The sequence below is a fragment of the Paroedura picta genome, chromosome 4 (genome assembly GCF_049243985.1).
Source record: "Paroedura picta isolate Pp20150507F chromosome 4, Ppicta_v3.0, whole genome shotgun sequence".
Classification (NCBI taxonomy): domain Eukaryota; kingdom Metazoa; phylum Chordata; class Lepidosauria; order Squamata; family Gekkonidae; genus Paroedura; species Paroedura picta.
Window position 1 is genome coordinate 51,240,692 of NC_135372.1, and position 22,632 is coordinate 51,263,323.

The 22,632-nt window shown below is 42.0% G+C and overlaps 1 protein-coding gene across 2 annotated transcripts in view; it reads left to right on the forward strand.

Moving 5' to 3' along the window:
• The window catches only part of VAV3 (vav guanine nucleotide exchange factor 3), a 197,227-nt gene that overhangs the window by 168,774 nt on the left and 5,821 nt on the right, over positions 1-22,632 (forward strand). For both annotated transcript variants that reach the window (XM_077332827.1, XM_077332828.1), the window contains 2 exons: positions 38-125; positions 12,948-13,077. In XM_077332827.1, the coding sequence (XP_077188942.1) occupies positions 38-125; positions 12,948-13,077 (218 nt within the window). The remainder of the gene's footprint in view (positions 1-37; positions 126-12,947; positions 13,078-22,632) is intronic.

Below are 22,632 nucleotides of genomic sequence, written 5' to 3' on the forward strand. Positions count from 1 at the left end.
AACACATTTATATTCATAAGTTATTCTTTGCCTATAGGTACAATAATGAAGTGAAGCACATCAAGATTTTAACACGAGATGGCTTTTTTCACATTGCAGAAAACAGAAGATTTAAAAGTTTAATGGTAAGCATCTGTTGAGATTTTATTCCCCTTGTCACATGTGAGCCAAGCTTGTTTGATGTCTGAATCTCTGGACCTGTGGGGGAAAATATTATGGTTGAACAGTGGTAGATATAGTTATGCATTTTTCCATTCTTGTAAATGGCCAATGCTTTTACTCAAGATGGTTTGAGACAATTTGCTTATCGTTTAGTACACATTAACAACCATTTGTATTCACAATCGTGGTGATCGAAGAGGTGATTAAAAAGGCGATGAACCTGATTCCCAATCAAGATAAGTGGGATTGGCAAGCAGGTTGTCCATAGGGAAAAAGAACAGTGGCAGCTGCATAGAAGCAAATACTATCTATTTCTTTACAACACGCTTTGAGGTCATTGGGAAGCTTGGTTTTGTGTTACAGATCAGCACATTCCAGCAACTTTTACGTATATTCAGGTTTGATTTATTTACCCTCAAAATGCATGATGCATGAAAGCCATCTCTTTACCATCCAGTCTGTCTTGGATTTCTCTCACTGCACATGTTCTTCATTTTTTCTGGTGGTTAACATTGTTGTAACAGTATGCATTAAACTTGAGAACCAGCTTAGTGTCATGGTTAAAAGTGGCGACCGCTAATCCGGAGACCTGGGTTTGAGTCTCCATTCCTCCTCCACATGCAGCCATCTGGGTGACCGTGGGCTAGTCACAGTTTCTTTCAGAGTTTTCTCAGCCTCACCTACCTCACAAGGGGTCTATTGTGGGGAGAGAAAGTGTAGGCAATTTTAAGCCACTTTGAAACTCTTTTGGATAGTAAAAGCGGGGTACAAGAAAACTGCTCTTTTTAACAAAGATTTATTTTTGGCATTGTGTTAATAATAGAAATACATATATTGACATATATTTCCAGGTGAGTCTGGAATAATACCAATGTTGTGTGATTGTATTCCATTTTCTTCCTATGATCCTGCCCCTTTCTCATCCCCTGCCATTGCCAACCTTGCTTGGACTGTATTCTTCATGAGTTAGCGACATGGCAACTTCAGAATTCTGTACCATATGTGAAATTTCTGAATGGATATGTTAAAAATTATGCCCTGAGCCAGCATGGTAGAATGGTTAGAACAGTGGTCCCCAACCCCCGGTCCGGAGATCGGTACCAGTCCGTAGATCAGTCAGTACCGGGCCGCGGCTCCACCTCATCCTCCTCCCCGGCTGCTACCTCGGGGGCTGCCCTGCCACTCTGCCACCGGCTCACCTTTGGTGTTCTCCGGCTGCTGCCATGGCTGGGACTTCCCTTCAGTGTGGCACTGTGCAGCTGCTGCTAGCAGCGCCCCCCAGTGGAAGGTGGGAAGTCAGGGGAGCCGGGGCTCAGGCGGCAGTGACCTCCCCCCCCGGGCCTCAGTAAAATTGTCAAGCATTGACCACTCCCCGGTGATAAAAAGGTTGGGGACCACTGGGTTAGAGTGTTGGCCAGAAGCTGGGAGAGTTCAAATTTCCAGTCTGCCTTAAATTATTTGGGTGACTTTGGGTTTGTTATCATCTCTCAACCTAACTTGCATGACAGGACTGTTGAGAAGACCAAGTGGAGGAAGGACAAACTATGTATATATCACCCTGAGCTTATTGAAGGAACAGCTGTCTAAAAATGTACTGGACAGTAGCAGCATTTACATTATATCTATTCAGGAATGATTTGGCCTGGACTATTAGTTGCCATTGCTTTGTGCTTCCTTTGCAGATCAGTTAAGAGGTTTGGCTAAGGGTATCCAGCCAATCTCTGAATCTCTTGTGGGGTTTGATGTCTGACCTTAGAAAGTGGTATCCATAGCTAAATCTTGGTGTGTACTTGAGAGGTTGCAAAGACTGCTGCAGTCCATTGATTTCAGGGAGTGTATTTTCCTGTGAGCATCAAGCTTTGGGCTGGTCGTCTCTTGAACTGCAAAGCATATGTAGGCCAAAAACAACAAAGAAAGAAAACACAGACTCTGGTTGTGATATTAAATTAATATAACAACTATTTATTAGAGAATTAGACAGGAAAGGTGAGAAAATAGTCTCTAATCTAGCAGATTGGATGGGGAGAGATGCTGGAGGCATCTGCACACCCGCCATACTACAGGCAGGCAAGATGGAAAGAGAAGAAGAAGCAGGAAACCGTAAGTTGTTCCTAAGAGATTCAGTCTAGCCTTAAAAGGACAAAGAGATGAGAATTGTGAGTGCTCAGTGTTCCCATCTGTCTCACTGACTCTACTGTAAGGAATCTTCTGCAGCTGACTGACACAACAGACATCACAGAGTGCAACTTCCACAGTGTTGAAGTGCTGCTGGACTCAAATCTAACTGTTCAACGTGCATAAGTAATTTCAGAATGCTTCATCCTATGTTTTTATAATGATAGTAATCAACACCCCACATAGTTACTGATTTCTGAATCATCCCTTGGACTTTCAAACAAATGAGAGGTTGAAGTGAGTTTTCAGAATTGTTTACCCAGAATAAATGATTATGTAAACTGAGAGGGAGGGACTCTAGTTCCATTATCATTTTGATATTTCTTGTGTTGTAAGAAGCACAATATTAATTTTCTCTGCCATGCAAATCTGGAGTTTTCCCCTCAGAACAAGTATCCCATTTCTCTGACTTTGTTTATCATATATCCCTCAATCGGGTTCTGTGGACTTTTGCTCCCCATTTAACCCCATTGTTTGGGTTAGGCAAGCCACATGAGTGTCAGGAATCAGGCCGAGCCCAGCCTGTGGAGCCTCCGGTGAAAGCGCATTCGAAATCCAACAGCCGGTTGCAAATTCCAAAAGTAGCTTTATTTAGGCAAAGTCCACAGTACGCTTAAGCATGCCAAGATCTGCCTAAGCAAAGATCTTGATAATAACAAAGTACAGGGGGAACAAGCGGGGTAGTTATAGGGCTCACTAGGTAGGGGAGGGGGGCTGAAGATATTTCGGCGGGAGAGTGGAAAGGTGGCAAAAGCAAGCTGGTTCCCAAGCGGCCAGATGGCCAGGAACCTTATCAAGCGGTTGGCACTTTGTTGAGACTTTCGGCTGTCTCCGCAAGGACACTTACAGTAAGATTGATACATTCGGATGGAGCCTCTCCCGCTGGGAAAGGAAGGGAGTGAAGTTCTCAAAGGACAGGTTTATTGCTTTACGGCCTTGGCCAGAGCCGGCCGGAGGGGGGCATGGAGGTGTGAGAATATGCAGGGACGGATGGAGCCAAGATGGCATGAATCGGGGGTTCATGACAATGAGTTGCATCTTTTCTCTGGACGTCAGTTTGGATCCTAGCTAAAAAATTGTCCATTTGTTGATATATTACTTTTGTACTTTCTTCCTCCCACTGTAATCTAAAGGCCCCTGAAATGTTTGCTTATGGACGAAGGTAAGCTCTCAGGAATTGGGGGTGGGGGAGGATGAAGATTTCCTGTGAGGGAGGAACAGACAGAATTCCACCCCTCCTTGCAAGCATGGACATTTGAGATGGGCTACAATCCATCCCTCAGTGCTAAATTTATGCTAAGCCTAGTGCAGAGAACATTAGTGTGCATTTGGAACGTTAGGTCATTTAATTACAAAAACAGTGGCCATCCTTCAAAATGACTAGCTACTTAAATCCATATCATGCAATAAAGATAGTGAAAAGTGAAAGACCACAGCGAAAGCAGTTTTTAACTTTTAACATGTTCCACTTTCAAAGTGTAGACAATCTGGTATGCCCGTTTTAATAGCACAGCACACAAAATGTACATATTTGTATCTAACAATTTCCAAATAAATAACAGAATTAACATACATACCCAGAATAAACTGTATGATATAATATTCTAGCTTTGCCTTCTTCCAAACAGTCTGCCTTTAGATGATGGCTAATCCTGTTGCATTTCTATATGTGATCACTCTATAGCTCTTGTTACAAAAATTCTGCAAAATGTTCTTTTCTTAGAATAGTCACCCCTGGCATAGCAGTGGCTCCTTTAACTGCTGTAGCTTACTCTTGCAGGCTAGAATATTTTAAAATAATTGGATGTAGGAATGAAAGATGTTGCAACCTTTAATTCAGGAGGAAAAAAACATAGTTTGGGTATTCATTTATTTTATAAAATCTATGCGCCATCTTTCTGTCCTTATAAGGGTGACTGGGGCAGCTAACAAATTAAAAACATGTATAATTAAAAACACATATTTATCATTAAAACCAACTGAAAACGCAGAAAGTACACATACTGAATCAAAAAAATGACAAAAAAATGACAAAACATTGAGCAGGAATGAGACACACTGAGGGAAGGCCTGGAGAAAAAGTTAATGTGTCTTGATGAACCCAGGATCTCATGACAGGAAATTGCTAAGGTGGGTCAGGCTGTTAGGGATTCCTCATTGAATTCCGTGGGTGTGAGTGGAAGGAGAGATTGGGGGCTAATGAGATCAGTAGTATCATGTTCCCACTAACACCTCAATGAACCACACTTGACATAACGGGTGGTTTACTCATAAAGCAAAACAGAGTCCAGGAAGCTTCTTGATGAAACTGATTTGTTAGCTGCATACAGATCAATATATCCCCCAATCATTCCATCCTCCTATGTCCCCCTAACACAACCCAATTTAGAAATGACAGGCTCACTACTTTTTCAAGAGAACAAATGGCCCAGCTACACTCAGGTGTTATTTTCAGCACCTAAGACCAAACTCCACATAAAATTCCAGTGTCCTTCACCTTCTGGCACCATCCCATCAACATAACTCTACCAATTAGTCTACACCAGGGGTAGTCAACCTGTGGTCCTCCAGATGTTCATGGACTACAATTCCCATGAGCTCCTGCCAGCAAACACTGGCAGGGGCTCATGGGAATTGTAGTCCATGAACATCTGGAGGACCACAGGTTGACTACTCCTGGTCTACACAACAGATCAAAGGCATAGCTTATAGCAAGATAACACAGATGAGCAAAGGAATGTATTGGTATAGAGCAAGAAGCCCCCTCCCCACTGAAACCATGGTGGGATGCTGCAGGCACACCTTTCTTGGAGAGTATATTGTCCCAAAGATATGCATCCCTCATTGAGTGGGGAGAGAAATTTCTTTAGTACACCAACACCTGTGATCTCACTCGTCTAAAGAGTTTAGGTAAGACCTGGAGTCCTAACATCTGTCTGGTGTCCATGTTTTCTAATTAGGAGCAGACCATGTACCTTTGCATTTACATGCATTTGCCATCTATTCTGATGTCCATTGCTGCCAGACAGTGTGCTGAGAATTAATATTTTTGGTGTCCTGGAAGGGTGCGTATGTTTATGCTGACTATAAACTATCCTTCAAAGTGAGGAGGGGTCTGGCTACAAACACTAATGTAATGTCCCAGTCAAAGTAGATGAGTGATTTTACCTGCAGTGTTGAGCAAAACGGTCGCAGTGGGCCACTAAGCCAGCTACTTCCTCTTGAAGGCCAGACCCCACAAACAGCTCGGGTGGCCTGCACTCTGCAGCCCCAGTGGTGAAAGAAAAATGTTATTTCTTTGCTACCATCACCACCATGGAGAACGCTTTTGCCTGTGTCTTATCAAAGTCATCCCATGTATTCCTCCACTATTGCACTAGCTTTATCTCATCTCTTTTCATTTTTGGCAGCCCCTCAGTAAAGCAAGGGGCAACCCTGCCTCTAACTCTTGAGAGCATCTAGTAGCAATCATGCCAACTACCTGGACCATTTTCTCATTCCAGAGGCCAGCCAGTGCATCAGAAGTACCAGTAATCTCAACAGGGAAGTCCTATAGAGCTGTCAGAAAACCACTAAGATCCAACTGGTTCCCAGGCCAGTAGTTTTAATAGATGTTCCATCCCTGCAGAATTATAGTATTCCTATAAATCTAAATCCAAGCAAATAGTGACTTGTCTATGACCACAGGACCATGATAAATTATTTTACCCTTAGATTGCATTCATCCCATCCAGAACAAAATACCAGATGTAGAATGTGACCTGCACAATGTGTAGGACCAGTTATTACCAGAGAGATAGACCCATGGTTGCTGCAGAGGCTGTCAAATGCTAGGTCTCTCCTGACATCCTTGGCATGAATATTGAAGTCCCCCAGGACAACCAGCCTTGGGTTTCTCAACATCCACCCCTGAGATGACCTCTGTCTGAGGTAAGGAGACTCTTAGGCAGCAGGGTACAACCCAATGCTAAGCCTGTCTCTCAGTCCTGACATTATGTACACAGCATCAAAACAGGAAGGACACAATTGGGGGAGGTTAGCCCCTTCCCCCTGTACCAGCCAAGTCCCAGTGCTACAAGCCAGGTCAGTCATCTCATCCAGAATTAAATCCTGGATGGCTGCTGTTTTTCCTGTAACTGACCTGGCATTTAGCAGCGGGGCATTTGAGAAATTTTGACATGTGGGATAACTAGCAGATCTGGAAAATTATAGCTTTCCAAGAAGCCGAAACAAGTAATTTTTTAAAATGGTACAAAATGAGGATTTAAGAAACTGTACTTTCTGGGTGTTGCTCTTGCTATTTGTGAAAACTGTAGACAGACTCTTAGGAGTGATCCTTGCTCCTGCTGTTACAGAAGAGCGTAATGGTGGTAAAACTCTAAAAAATATAAAACCCAAACCCAACCATTTATTTTGAGAGAAGTCATGCAAACCGCAATTTCTTTTTCAGACTGAAGCCCTGAAATACAAATGTTGGTCTCTCTGTCGTAGCTGTGTATCCATTATCACATTTCTGTGCAACTTCTGGCACGGGGTGTGGCTCTGGGAAGCACCTTTAAATCTTCCATTGATAAGCCAAGAAGTTACCTTGACTTCCTATCCCCATCTGGTTTAAAATACAAACAGCTTCCTATTGTGGGCCACGAGTTAGTAACTGTTGTTGATCGTAAGGGTTATCAGATGTTTCAAAACAAAAAGGAACCTTAAAGACTAGGAGATTTATTGTCGCATAAGCTTTCATGGACTAAAGCCCTACTTCATCACTTGAATGAAGTATGACTTCACTTGGCAGATGTATTGTATTTATATAGCTGTAGAGGAAAAAATTGTAAATAGCAGGGACAAAGTGCCATGAACTATTCTATGTAAGACTGAAATAAATACAATGTAGGGATTGGAACTATTCATATACGTTTTTCTGTTGTCTGCATACTTGGAACCAAACTAGATGTGGTGACAGTCACAGGGTCAACCCGTAGCCACTGATGTCATTTTAGAGGGAAATGTAGCCTTTTAAAAATTGCTGTGGCATGGTGCCTAACAGGAGATCTTATCCCCCCCTTTGCCTTTTAAAGAAGCAGCATAGGTTTTTCTACCTCACTTTTCCCTAATAAAATAATAATATTAATTTTATTTTAACCCACTCTTTCCTGAAGGCTCAGGGTAGATAACAATATACATAAGCCCAATAAACAACAGTTGTCACATTAAAACATTCATTCCTTCAAGAAGGACGTAGATAAAATTGAAAGGGTACAGAGGAGAGCGACGAAGATGATCTGGGGCCAAGGGACCAAGCCCTATGAAGATAGGTTGAGGGACTTGGGAATGTTCAGCCTGGAGAAAAGGAGGTTGAGAGGGGACATGATAGCCCTCTTTAAGTATTTGAAAGGTTGTCACTTGGAGAAGGGCAGGATGCTGTTTCTGCTGGCTGCAGAGGAGAGGACACGCAGTAATGGGTTTAAACTTCAAGTACAATGATATAGGCTAGATATCAGGAAAAAGTTTTTCACAGTCAGAGTAGTTCAGCAGTGGAATAGGCTGCCTAAGGACGTGGTGAGCTCCCCTTCACTGGAAGTCTTCAAGCAAAGGTTGGATACACACTTTTCTTGGATGCTTTAGGATGCTTAGGGCTAATCCTACATTGAGCAGGGGGTTGGACTAGATGGCCTGTATGGCCCCTTCCAACTCTATGATTCTATGATTCTATGATTTAAAAACATTCTGTAATCTGATTAATTAAAAAAAATTTCCATTGGGGTAGGCCAGGTGTCAAGTTCAGTGAAAGTTTGGCTGATGTTTTGGGCAAGGAGACCAGAATTTTGATGTCATTTCTGGCCATAATCGTAGGCCTGGAGGAACAGCTCTACCTTAAAGAGTCTTAAAGTGGCTTACCATTACAATCGCATTCTTTCCCTCTCCCCAGAACAGTATCTCCATGAGGCAGGTGGAGCTGGGAGTGTTCTGAGACAACTGTGACTGGCCCAAGGTCACTCAAATTGTGGAGGAAAACCACAACCCTGTGAAGTAACTTAATGAGACAGGCAGGTGTAAAGTCACACAGCAAGTACGTGAATTCCCTTTCTTCCAGTTTATCCTCATACAACCCTCTGAGGTAGTCTCATTGAGAGAGAGGCTGACTGGCCCAGGGACACCCAGTATATCTCATGACAGGTGCCAATCTGAATACTGGAAAGGAAGGGCTTTCTTCTCGGCTACACAGGCTACATGGATTTTTGCAGTATTGCTATTTTTATGGTTGATTGCTGTAAACAGGGAAGATGCTATTTAACACTGTTGAGATAAATGTAAAACATGAGCAATGTTCTGACAGCTTCAGTGCTGGAAAATCCCACTGAAGGGGTTGTAAAAGGTGTCCCTATAGATCATATACCTGTTCATAACAAGAGACTGGCGTTTCAAAACTGGAGGCAAGAGGTACAATCCAGTCCTCAGAGTTAAGCACTTTTAAGTCCCATTGATTTCAGTTGGAGTGTTAAGCAGGTTCTTAAATCTCTCCCACTAGAGATTAACTGGACTTAAAGTGCTTACTCTTCACAGGATTATGGCCCCTGTTTGGAAAGGGCTAGTGCAAAATTATCTGCAAATGCAAATTTAAAGCAGTTTTTGTTGAAATCATTGGCTAAAACCCACTTTTGAATTGCAAATGTTTCTCTCCTATGGGGTGTTCTAATGGTCACAGCTGATGAAAGACTCAAAGGTAATGTCAGGCTTCCTTTACCTGCATTAAAAATATTTCCATGTTTATTTTTACACTGGTCTTGGTACATGTAAAGATTTTCAGCCTTGGGAGTTGGTTTGGGGAATGATTAAAAACCAAACAAGCAACATACTTCTCAAATACCCAGACATCATTTGGATGTCTTTACTGGCCAAGGAACCAAAATTGTGTGTCTCACATCACATCTTTGCACATACCTGAAACAAGCATGCCAGCAACCACAAAATCACACTCAAAAAACGATGACCGATTATGCATGAGCAGGAAAGGCCTGGCCGGCATTTGCACGGCAGTGGGGCTAATCCCTGCTTATGTATGACCCCTCCTGGCTCTGACCCACTTTAGGGCCTCTGATGGCCTCTGGCAAAGGAATGCTGATTTCCCAGCATTCCCTTTTTTGCCACAGCAACCACTGGCTGCCAGCCCAGCCCAGGCCTATGCACAAAGGAAGAGCCGGACCTTCCAGGCCCGGCTCCTCCCCGTGCTACAGTGACTGAATTGGACTGAAAATGCCCCACTCAGCTCCACAGTACTTTGCAGTAGCGATCCCCAACCTCTGGGCCGCAGACCACATGTGGTCCTTCGACTAATTGGAGGTGAGCCCCGAAGGACGCCTTCTTCCCCCCCCCTGCCCTTTACTTCATCCCCTCCAGCCCTTTACAACACACTTCATTGTTGTGGCGTTTCTGTATCTTATTTTGAAGGAATGTTTAAACATTACCATAGCGATCAGAGAGCGCTAGAGCAGTGGTTGAGAGTAGAGGAGTAAACTACCCCCCCCACCGGGCCTCAGTAAAAGGCGTTTAGTGGTCCCCAGTGAGTGGTCCCCGGTGATAAAAAGGTTGGGGACCACTGCTTTGCAGCACTACAGGGTCAAAGCGTTTTTTTTTTTTTTTGCAGGAAGGTGGCATCGTGTTCTCATGCAGTCTCAACTTTCTGCAACCCCCCCCCCCCAATGGTTCCCCTATGCGGTGGAATCTTTCTGCTGTGGTTACATTTTCCGGGGGGACGCATTTTGGTGGCAGAGCTGGTCCATTGTCAAAATGTGTCCCACGCAGGAATGCAGAAAGTGGTTGACTAGCTTCACTGTTGAAATTTATCCCGTGGGGACAAAAGAAACGGTGGAGCATGCTGCTCCACTGCAATCATCAGAAGTGGCCTGGCATGGCCACTGCCGTGCATAATTGGTCTATCAGAGTCTAAGGCCTTAGACTTGGGAGATAAATTTATACAGTATTTGTGAATTGTTTCATTTCAGATTGTACAGCAATAGAAATGTTCAGAAGAGTTGCTCTAGCATGTCAGTGGGAAGCAAGAGATTAAATAACAGTGAATGGAGAATGGACTGGCTGCAAGGGCAACAAACCCTTTAGAAAGGTCCACCTTCAGCGAATCATGTTGAATTCCAAGAGACCCTAGTCGGGCAATAATCAGGGGCATGCCTTAGTGTTCTCTTCCATTCTCTACTGGTTTCACGGTTTATGAAGGTGTGGGGGGGATATGGAATAGTTCAGGAGATGGATAAAGCATCACTGCTGAAAAACAAAATACGAGTCCAATAGCACCTTTAAGACCAACAAGATTTATTCAAAATGTGAGCTTTCGAGTGCATGTACTGTTCCTCGGACAACACAAAATGAAACAGGGATCATGAAAGTACAGATATAAGGAGAAAGTAAATGAGTAGCAAATTAGTAAACTGTGTCATAACATCCAAACTAGTCTCTTTTAATTATTTCTTTTCACAACTGGGAAAGTGTCTGCCATTAATTACCAACCTTGACATTTTTATTTCTCTAGTGTTTTTGTGAACTACAGCTGAAACCCCAACGACTGAGTAGCCTTTTTAGAAAAGGATTATCATTAGATTGCATAATGTGGATGTTACAACACAGTTTACTAGCTATTTCCATATGTGATGCAGCCCACCATCTATCTTCTTGGGAACTGGGCACAATATGTCATGTAAACTCTGAGTTGGGGGATTTTTCCTTCAAATTTCAAGCATCTTTTCATTGGATCTTTAATCCAATCTGCAATCCAAGTTAAACCAGCTGCATGATAATATAATTTAAGATTAGGAAAACCTAACCTTTTCTTACTGTTTTTTCTTACTGCCTCTTTTCTTACTGTCTTGCAATACTTTAAATGCAATTCTAGGTCTCTTTTTCATCCAGACAAATTTATTGACATGATTTTGCCATTTTACTGAGACCATATCCTTAAATTCAATTAGTAATATTTGAAAAAGAAAGTTCTTGGCAACAAATTCATTTTAATTGTAGCCATCCTTTTGCTGACTAAGAAAAATTTAACTTCGACCATTGTTATAAATCTTTAGCGATTTATTGCCATATTAGATCATAATTGTTTTGAATCATGTTATTCCAGTCTTTGTCTATATAAACTCCAAGATATTTAACCATTTATGGATTAATCTCACAGTTTGAGATGTTTGCAATCTCCTTCAATTTTTCTGAGTCACCTTGTAGCAGAATTTTTGTCTTCTTTTTATTTATCTTATAACCAGATATGATTCCAAAATCATTCAGATAATTAATCAGTTTAGGGATTGAAAGTTCAGGTTTTGCCACTATAATGATGATGATGCAAGTATAACTTCTAATCTTAAATTCTTCACCCTCTAACTGCAAGCCAAAATTCCTGCAACTGGTCTTATTTTAGTAGCTAAAACTTCCAGTACCAGATTAAACAACTGCGGTAATAAGAAGCCGTTGGCAATATCAAGTTTGTACCGTTGGCAATATCAATGTTTTCTTCAGAGACCATCCCATTTGCCTGTACTTTGGCTCCTTGCCTTGAATAGATCCATTGTATCTATATCAGAAAATTGCTTCTGCAATTTATCTGTTATAAAACATTTATCTGTTATAAAACATTTTCCAAGAAAGACCAATAAACATCGTCAAAAGTTTTCTTAGCATCTAAAAAACAAAATGCTGTTTCTAATTTAAATTTCTTTGAAAAATCCATCCAATTGGACATGTGATATATGGGGTTGCCCTTGAAGACAGCCCAGAAACTGCAACTGGTTCAGAAGGTGGCATTCTAGTTATTCCGAGGGGCAAGTCTAAAGGAACACAGCTATTTTAAAATAGTTGCTTTGACTGCCGGTTTGTTTCAAAATTGAATTCATATGCTAGGCATGACCTTAAAAGTCTTTCATGATCTCTCTGAAGGACCCTCTCTCCCTCTCCATGCCTTTGTCCCAGTTATGGCCTTCTAGCTGTCACCTTAATATCTCCTGTCTAGTGTTACATGATTTTCCAGTAATTACTCTCACCTTGTGGAACAGAGTTCCTAAGGAAGGCATGACCTTAGTTGTTTTTAGGAGACACTGTAAGGTTTTCCTATTTGTTAGGATTCTTAATTGGGTTTAAGCTGCAGGTGTTTTCTTTGAGGGAAGTGTTAATAACCTATATTGGTTAACTTTAGAATGTATCCATTACTTTAGAATTTTAGGCTGACTTGAGCCAAAAGGAAAAGGCTTGGTATAAATATTTAAGTAAACACTTTAACCCTTTGCTGTTTGTGAGAGTTCAGCTTAAGTCTTTTGTTGATCAGTGCCCTTACCTTGATAGTTCTAAATTTAATTAATGCAATCAGGCTGTCACACATCTTTTTTTGTTATTCCCCCCGCCCCTTTCCACCAAAAATTACAACAAGCTTTCTTGCAATAAGAAGTAAAAGAAGCTACCATTACTGTCAGGAGGATGCCTCCTTGGTATTGACTAAGAACATCTACTTCTATGATAAGGTTGCATTAAAAGGATGTCCAAGCGCTGAAGGAAAGAAAGGAAACAGACTGAGGAGTCAGTTTTTTTTAAAAAATTTCTTCTTCTTGAAGGAACTCGTGGAGTATTACAAGCACCACTCTCTGAAAGAAGGCTTCAGAAGTTTGGACACAACTCTCCAGTACCCATATAAAGAATATGAACATTCAGTGGACCAAAGGAGTAACCGACCGCCTAGCAACTGTAAGCATTACTTTTTAATACCAAATGCACAGCAATAAGTTTGTGAAAATCTTCATTTTGAATGTCTTGACGTATAACCAATTAATATGATAATGCATTTAGCTAGATTTTTCTGCAGCTCAGCAGAATTAGAACTACTGACAGGTTTATGAACAGGTCTAGTTAGATTTCCAGTCTGCCAACGTTTAAATCCAATCACTGCTCAAACATCTATTAAAAATGTAAGTGAGCGATTGATTTGTAAACAGGCGTTTTGCACTGGATGTGCTGTTTTCAGCTGCATGAATTAATAAACATGTAATTCTAATCTTGCACTTGGCATACAAGTAAATTATCAGTGTGATTTAAAACCACAGAGTGCAGCCAGAAATTCTGTGAAAGCGCTTCAGTTCATACGGTTTCCCACTCTAATTCTACTATTGTTTCAAAATAGGACTTTACTGCAGGCCAAACTAGAAGTTTGCTTCCTCCCAACATCTAAAGAGCATAAGGGGAAATGTATAGTTTGTTCTTTCCCTTAGATGTGTAGTTAGACTCTGTGTCTAGTTATGGTTCTGTGTGCTTAGGTGGATGGAAATTAATCTAAATAATGTGGTTGATGTTGTTTGGATAGTGATGCTTTCTCTTGAAGCATGTGCACAAACCTATCCATACTCATAAGTCTGCCTTGCAACTGGCTGAGGCATTATATATAAAACCTGTCTTTTTAACATTGGGAAAGAAACAGGTATGAATAATACGTTGTAGATAAAAGGAAGTACACTGGAAAACTGCCAAATGGTCAATAGTTAATGTTGGCCTTCCACCGTAAAAGCTAAAGTTTGTACTTTGAAATAAGGTACAGCCACGTTATGCTCAGTGCCTGATAATGAGAGGGAAATACAACTGTTAACTTATCCTACTGTTAACGTATGCAACCTGCAAAGGGGAGGGGCTCTGGTTTTGATTGGATCATCCCTTGTTTTTATGTCTTCATTGCTGTCATTATTTTTCTTTAATTTATTTGAAAATCAGGCTTCTAGGGAAAACTAGGGATGTATTCGCTTAACGTTTCCGCATTGGAAGTTTCATGCATGCTGGAGTTTGAGCCGGGGCAGGTTGCTCCGCCTCTTCCTGCTCCCGTATAGGGGAACATATTGCCTGGTGCACCTCATCTGCTCTGGATTTGTGCTCTGCAAGAACTGGGGCAGTGAAGTTCCCCGTGCAGAAATGGTCATACAAATCCAAAATGACTTTGCAGTGCAGTGCAGTGTGAAGCCTTACATTGGCCTATGTGCATTACATCTTTCTTCTCCTCAGTACTCTTTCCCACATTTCACATAAATAGCAGGAGAAACTCAAATATGAAACCCTCACCAATGAAAACTGCCTTAACTTCTTTTATCTCTCTTTCTTTCCTTTCCTGTCTCTTGCCCTTATTCATATTTTCTTTTCTACCATGCAGCCTTTCTCTAATGGATTCATTTGAGTTTCTGTTTTTTTGCATTACATCCCTTTGGTGTTCATTTAGCATATGTGCATCTTTCTTCCCCATGTTCCTTCTCATAGCTTTAGCTATCTTTATCTTGTGTACCTCTTTTCTGTGGGGTGCACCGCTTTCTTGCTTTGCATGGTGTTTTATTTTTAGACAAAGCATTCACTTGTGGGAGCAGACACAGATACCACAAGTACATGTTGTGCTTGCTGCTGCAGTGTTAATGTTGGCATTGTGTCTTGAAGTGCAGCAGGATGCATGTGAAATGATACTGCAAGGCTTAGGGTATTAAATGATTCACCTGTAGGCCCTGGCACCCCAAATAAAACTTGTGTATCTTCTGTTTTCCCTACCCCTCTCTCCCAGTAGCAGCCCCTCCATGCCATATCATATTGTAAACTTTTAAAGAAACTCATTCCAATATATAAAACATGTTATTAAATAAAACAAAGGAACCATTGTGTACATGTGTTTGCAGGGATATGAAAGCCACAGGGAGAATGCAGAATCACTCAACTATTGCTGTTGACAAAGAGTGAACATCTCCTAACCCAGAGTTTGATTTTCTTACTCATTAAGGCAGCATCAAAATGATTTTATTAATGCCTGCCATTTCTGAAATAACCTTCAGTACAAGTTTCCTGTTAAGGTTTTAGAATCCACTGGGTAAGCTGGTGATATGACAGACTGTTCAATGAATTAAGTTTTGAGTTCAGTGGCGCCTTTAAGACCAAAATGCAGTTTTATTCAAGGTGTAAGCTTTCGTGTGCATGCACACTTCTTCAAGTACAGTGATATGAAGAAGTGTGCTGGCACCCAAAAGCTTATGCCTTGAATTAAGCTTTGCAGGTCACTGAACTCAAACTTTATTCTGCTGCTTCAGATCAAGATGGCTGTCCACCTGAAACTACGATCAATGAATTATTTGTGTCCTCTGAAAAGGACTTGGTCATGCTGCAGTTCCACTTAGCTAATCATTTCATTTGATTCAGGAGATTGTTCTATTGGTCTTTGTAAAAAAAATCTCGCATCCTTAGTTTGACTTAGTGGTTCCTGTGCATTTCAGTCAATAAGCTCTTAATCAACTAACCAAAGTCTAGATGTCCACCGTTCTTACACTTTTTGGAGGGGGAATCGAATAAAATCAAATCATTGTCCTTGCCATTGCAGCTAGTCCTCTGGCTGTTTCACAGTTTACATCATTTCACTAGGACATTTAACAATGTGTATATTCCATCTATTTCATATCTTGTTTCTGATTCTTGAAAGGTTTCCTTCTTTTGTTCCATGCCATATAAAAAGCCCCACTGAAAGGATTGCTAAATGTTCTCATTCTTAGTGTTATCTATAGCTGTGTGGTTAATTAAATCCCCAATTTACAGGTTAATCTTTTTTTTTTTTCCTTTTACAAAAGCCCAGATGACTTGTCTGTATGGTATTATGCTTGTACACATCTCTGATAAGACTCAGTGTGGAAGAAGCAATGGGATCCAGAGGGGCTTTTAAGAAGCTTTATTGAACTCTGATTCAGTGTTCTGGTTTGACTCATGATGGCAGTCATTAAAGGCTGTGTTTTTTACATGGCTCTGCAGGGAGGCAGAAGAGTTTCTACATCTTATGGAAAGGCTAGGGATGTTCTCACAAAATGAGAGCTATTTCCTCTTTCGGTGGTGGAAAGTGCCATCAAGTTGCAGACGACTTATGGCAACCCTGTGGGGTTTTCGAGGCCAGAAATGTTCACAGGTGGTTTGCCACTGGTGAACTCTGCAAAGTGACCCTGGACTTTCTCAGTGGTCTTCCATCCCAGGATGAACCAGGGACAACCCTGCATAGCTTCTGAGATCTGATGAGAACGGAGCAGGCTATCCTGGGCTATCGACGTCAGGGTATTTTCTCTCTTGCTTATGGGTATGGATATGAAGCATCTTCATTTCACTTTTCTAAAAAGAGGAAAAATAGAGAAAAGCAGGCGCTTGGTCATGAACTTCTAATTGAAGAACTGCAGTAGAACATGAATATGGAGCTGAATTTTCAAATTCAGAAAACAACCTGGCAAGAAATACTGCACAATGTTAAATGTGTCAAGACCCTAGCCTATAATTAATAGAATAATGCTATCGGGCACCAGTTAGATTCTTTGAACTGAGATCATCAAATACTGGAGATGTGAGCCCTTAAGAGCCAGTTTGAATGTTCTGAGTATGTCTGATTACTTCAACATCTTAGTTAAAAGACACATTAATTTTACAGTTATTTCTGGAATGTCTTGAAAGAATAAACATTCTGGTATACTTCCTGAACTCCATCATTTAGTGTGAGGTTGGCATCTTGCAAGCAGAAAGGCCCAGGCTCTTAAAGATTGAGTGCAACAATGAATTAGGTAAAAGGGTTGTCAAGAGCTGGCTAATTATCTTTGTTAAGACCAAATGGCTGCACACTTAATCATACTGGGTCTCTGAGCCAGGAGGAAGGCTATTGTGATAATATGTATGTGTCCTTTGTGCCTGGGTGTGTTGAGTTAGTCTGTGACTTATTATTGCCTTTAAGAGACAAAGTTCCTTCTTCCCCACACCATAAGAGCTAATACTGTGATTCCCACTGTGGTGTCTGAGGGAGCCATAGTATCCCATTGCTCCCCCCACCCCTAAGCAATGCTGCCTTTTTTCACCTCCCTGGAGTAGGAGGCGTCACCTCCTCCATTGTGTGGGGCATATTTGGCTTGGAACTTTCTAACTTAGCTACAGCCCCCCCCCCCGTGCCCCCCATGGCACCACTGAACAGTGCTCTCCACTACCAGTTTTCAAAATTCCAAAAGTGTTTACAGGCTCAACAAGGTAAAGACTACTAAGCTGGTACCATATGTAGGATAACATGGGTGAATGAGGATAGATACAGTCTCCAGGGAGAAAGAGAACATATGATCTTTTCCTCTTTGCTACAAATATACTTAAATGTGTCTTGTGTTCTTGCAGTATTGCGATGAGAGAAACTTATTAAAACATAACCCTGTTGTGTGCTTGTAAGGGGACATGACTCCTTTTAGATTTAGCCTGTAACAACGTGTAAGCTGGCTTTGCACATACAGCACTAGACACATTTGCTCTCTGCATGGCGTGCCACGCAATGGCAAGGAGAACACATATACCATGATTGCTTTTACCAATGGGACTCCATTTGTAGCACCCAGTACAAAGCAGCCACAGTACATAGGATTTGCTGGTATGAGATCCATTGCTGAAAGAATCCATGCAGCCAATTTTTGTACATGCACATCTTTAAATGACAAGGACCACCACACAGGCAAATGTCCATGTATGCAAATGTCTCCAGCGTTGCTGATAGTTGGCCCCAATGCTGTAGTATGTATATATATTTATACTAAGGCTAACACGAAAGAGAGAATGGGGAAAGGGAGCTACGGGAGTGGAGGAGTAGAAGCAAACCCCAAACCTCTGTGCTTCTGAGGTTCAGGCAGGAGGGAACAAAAACACAAATCTGTGGGGTGGAGGAAGTAAACAAGACAACCGTTTCTTGTTATTGAAAACTTGAGTAATATGATGACTTGTGTTTTGATACTACTTTACAAATGTTCCAATGTCACTTTGCTTGTCTCTCTCTTTTTCTTTCTTTCTCTAAGCCCCTTCTTTGTTGTGTGGGTTTTCTTTTGTAACTTCTCCAGACTACAGCTTTGTTCCCCCTTCTTCCACTCCTTTCTGGTCAGGTACTGCTTTATTGCTTTTTATATTTCCTCTTGCTTCTGTTTCTTGCAAATTAATATTTCTGTTTCTGTGTGCAGTGCAAGCTAGGGAAGGGAACCATTGGCTCTTTCCTCCCTCCCCAGGCCCACAATTTGATCAAGTGCACTCAGGGGCTGGGAAGTTCTCAGAGGAAGTGATCTAGGGGCAGTTCCTGCATGGCTGTGAGAATGGGGAAATGGCCTGAATGCATGAAGGGGGAGGGGCAGTGGTGTGGGACTTCCGCACTGTTTAATTGTTAGTACAGGTGTGTAGGATCTTCTACTGCCTGAGCAGAATAAGGAGCAGCAAATCTGATTCTGAATACGGTCTGAATTGGATGAAAAGTTGCAGAGCCACAAAACTGAATTAAATATACTGTGCAACTGCAAATGTTATGATAAATGTCTAAAACTTCCAAGTCTTGTTATCCAAGTGGCCTCTAATGTGAAGGTCATACTTTTGTGACTTAAATAGTCGTCCCATCCCTAAAGAAAAACTGATTGCAATAGCATCCCGTGCTTAAGTACCTCATTCTAGAGGGGAGGAAATAGATTTTTGCATGTGCTTTGTCTCCGAGTTAATTTTATCCATCTGTTTTTCTATGCATGTGTATTGTTTTTCATGTCTTTTCAGTGTCTGTGTTTGTGTTTAAAAGATTTAGAATTTTTATCATACTGTACAAGCACTGTTTCTCTTCAAAAGCTGAAAAGTGGCCTCTCTCTCTCTCTCTCTCTCTCTCTCTCTCTCTCTCACACACACACACACACACACACACACACACACACACACACACACACACACACCTACCTCAAGCCCATTTTGTCTCACATTCCCAGTGTGTACATAATTGGCGGAAGCATAAGCATTCCATTATCCTAACCATCTAATATTTCTGAAAAGCCACTATGGGCAGAGCACTGTCCGGGTGTCCAGCCTGCATTTCCATCTGCACAGGCCAATCCGGATTGGACCAGCCTCTGGACCGCCTTCCTCCAGAAGCCAGCCGCAAGGCACTCAGGCAGCAGATGCTGCTTGGCCGATGAGGAGGTCGCTCCTGCGGTGCCGTGTCTTTGCCGCCCATCGACCTGGATGCCAGCAGCCATGGCCGGGCCACCAGCAGCATGGCCTTTGCCCCACCTGGCAGCAGGGCTACCAGCTCGGCTGCTGCATGCCAGCCCGACCAGTTGTGCGGCTGTTGCCCCAGCCGGCAGCGCAATGGCCTGTTCAACTGTTGTGCACTTTCCGTCTGCCCGCCGAGCTGTTGGTTCCACCGCAAACTGCAGTGGTAGGTCGGGCACTGGTGGCCCCCTCTGGGGGTGTTCACTGCTTGCACCCATTGCATTCCTGGATGCAACGGGCTTGGAGGCTAGTGCAGAATAATTTTTCCCCCACATTAAGTTCCCCTCTCGTGATTTTGTTCCTTGCATGATTTGGCAAATTTGTGATTTTATGAATTCATGGAGAAAAGGCACATTCTAAGGACAAATAAGACTTGACTGTTTCTGCTTCCAGTTTTCTCTCTGGTTTCAAATTAGTGTTAGTTTCAGTTAGTTTTCTTACGGTCATAGACCAGCACAAGATGATGCAAAAACATCCATTAAAACCAGGAATTAAAACAAAATAGCATAAATAATAAGTACATAAACACAGCTGTCCAGTTCACTTGATTTAAAGATACAGTTAGTAAAGAACAAAGCACACTGTGATATCTCTCACTCTGTAGGTAAAAGCTGCAAGGCTTTACCCATTCAACCTTAGAGTTAGATCATCCAAGAAGTCGGATTGGCATTTAGTTTAGGTCAGACAAGGTGACACAATGCATACTTAATTAATGGGGTTTCCTGCCACAGATATGGCAATGACTTCTTGTATAGATGGCTTTAACAGGAGATTAGGCAAATTCATGGAAGATGCTAATGGCCATGAAAGCAAAGGAAAACTCTTAGGCAGGGCATCCCTGCATGCCAGATAGGAGAGATGTGACCAATCAGAGAGAGAAGATACTTGGCTGGATCCTGTGTGTGTGTAGGGGTGATGTCCAACTGTTTCCATATGTGCAGGTGGGGGCAATTTTACTTATTCTCATTGCCTTACAGGGGGATATTGATCATCTAATGAGGACATTGACAACCATAATTTGGAATAACAGATTTGGCCACAGTCTTTATTCTACATTAACATGGCAAGCATGGGAAGAGGATCTTGCCCTCTTGTGGTCAGCCAACCAAAAGGCAGCCCACAGGAGCTTGCCCCTCAACAGGTTGCATTGGCTATCCAGCTCAAAATACTGGATATAATGGCAGGCTGAAAAAGGGGGGAGGCAACATGGATTGACCCCTATGGGTCTTTGCCTCTGATAAGTTCGCCTGCCCCCAGAAATGTAAGTCTTCAATAAGGCTCTGCATCTGCACAGCCCCATAAGAGGCCCCCCAAACCTAGGGGAGGCCAGTGTGCAAGCTTGGCCGCCCCCAAATTGATCCTTCCTGTGCTCTACTTCCACCATTCTGTGAGAGACATTTCATTCCTCCCAAAGTGTCCCTAGTATTCAGGGGTATTCTGGGCTGCTATGGGAGGCTAAAATCAGCAAAAATCCTGTATGGAATTTCTGGATGTACCCAGATAGTTAATTACTAGGAACTTAAAGATAGGACTTTAGGTTTGATTCATGGTTTTAAAGTTCCTTCTTAATATTCAGACTCTTTTTGTTGTTGTGATGAGCAGAGAAATAAAGTCCTGGCTGAGCAATCCCTTATTTAATGTTTTTTTCTATGAATTCTTGCTGAGCCTACCCTTAACCTTGCTATTCCTTTGCTATCATATTTGATGGAATTTTCCTAAGATGTCTTAGGAGAACAATAACAACATTTGACAACTTTGAGAGAAGTGTTTGTTTCATGGCCAGTTGTGGACAACATAGAAATGTAAATTAATATCAAATAGCAGAGATTGACTCCCCCCTTCCCTCCCCACATTATCTTTTTACATATTTATAATGCTAGCTGCTTAAAGGGATTATGCACTAGATACTATAGTGGAGAAAATAGGGTATAATTCATTTTCAGGCGACGATTTGATCTTAAGCATTTCAATTTTGGTCACTGAAGTGTATAGTTATTATTTTTTCAAAGTGCAGTATCTGTTACTGTTATGGGAAAGCTGCCATAATGTATAAAATATTGCCTTTTGGTACCATATGAAACCACAATAAAATATGACACAAAAGTGTATGCAGCAATTTTGGAATGTAAATGGTGATCTTTATCATAGCTGTCTACATATTTTTCTAGTTTGGATCCCATTTTTATGTATCTCCTGGTCTTAAATTGAAAAAAAAAAACAGTTTCACTATCTGTGAAGACTTCTTAACAAAAAATTTGAATGCCGGTTATTTGGGAGGGGGAATATTTTTGCTGCTGCAAAAGAATTTGAGTCCCACCATTATATCAGTTACTCTAAATATTTTCTTGCCAACGCTCCTGAGGATTCTTTTTGCCATGGACTGAGAAGGTTCTTTGATTTCCCCAAGTTCTAAATGGAATTGTAATGAGCCAGTTTGTTTGCCTTTGCTTGGCTTTTAAAAACAGGAACTACTTCCAAAGGATTACTGAAATATGGGGCAGGGTCTTTTTAGAGTTTGCTATTTTATTTTTGTATGGCTCTTCTGTTGGTTTTAATGCTTTTTATTGAAAATAATAACTACCTAGGATAACAGTGAGGACCAGCAACTCGTTCTTTTCTCACTTAAGTGCCTGCAAGCTTTATTTTATTTTACTAGCAAGAAAGCCCATTACAAGCAAGAATGACCCAGGGGACCCGGAGGGGCAGATCTCTCTCTATGTCTCCCTCTCTCCCTCTCGCTGCGTGTCTCTCCGTGTGCCTCGCAGCAGGAGCCATAGCAGGTCATTAGGGCCCCTTCCTAGGACAGAAGCAGGACTGGTCAGCAGCTTAGGGCAGCTCTCTCTGCCTCCTTCGCAGCGGGAACGATAGGAGGGAATGAGGGCTTGTGTTTGGTCTGGCAGGGCTCTGTGTGTGTGTCTCTCTCTCTGGGATGGCTGAGAGGAACCTGGCTAGCATCCAGGGAGGGAGGGCAGGAGCTGTAGGGGCGGGGCAGATCAGGGTGCAGCCAGCATTGCTGGCTGCATCCTGATTGGCCCTATTTCAACTTGGCCAGCCGGACACATTCCACCCTCCAGGCTGTTTCACAAATATATAGAGGAACCATGGATAAGGATGGAACAATCCTCAGATTTATGATGAACTTGGGTATTTAGATTGTTCTTAACTCTGCAGAATAATATTGCAGACTTTTCCCACTCTCCCAGATCTTCAGCTCCATTACAAGCA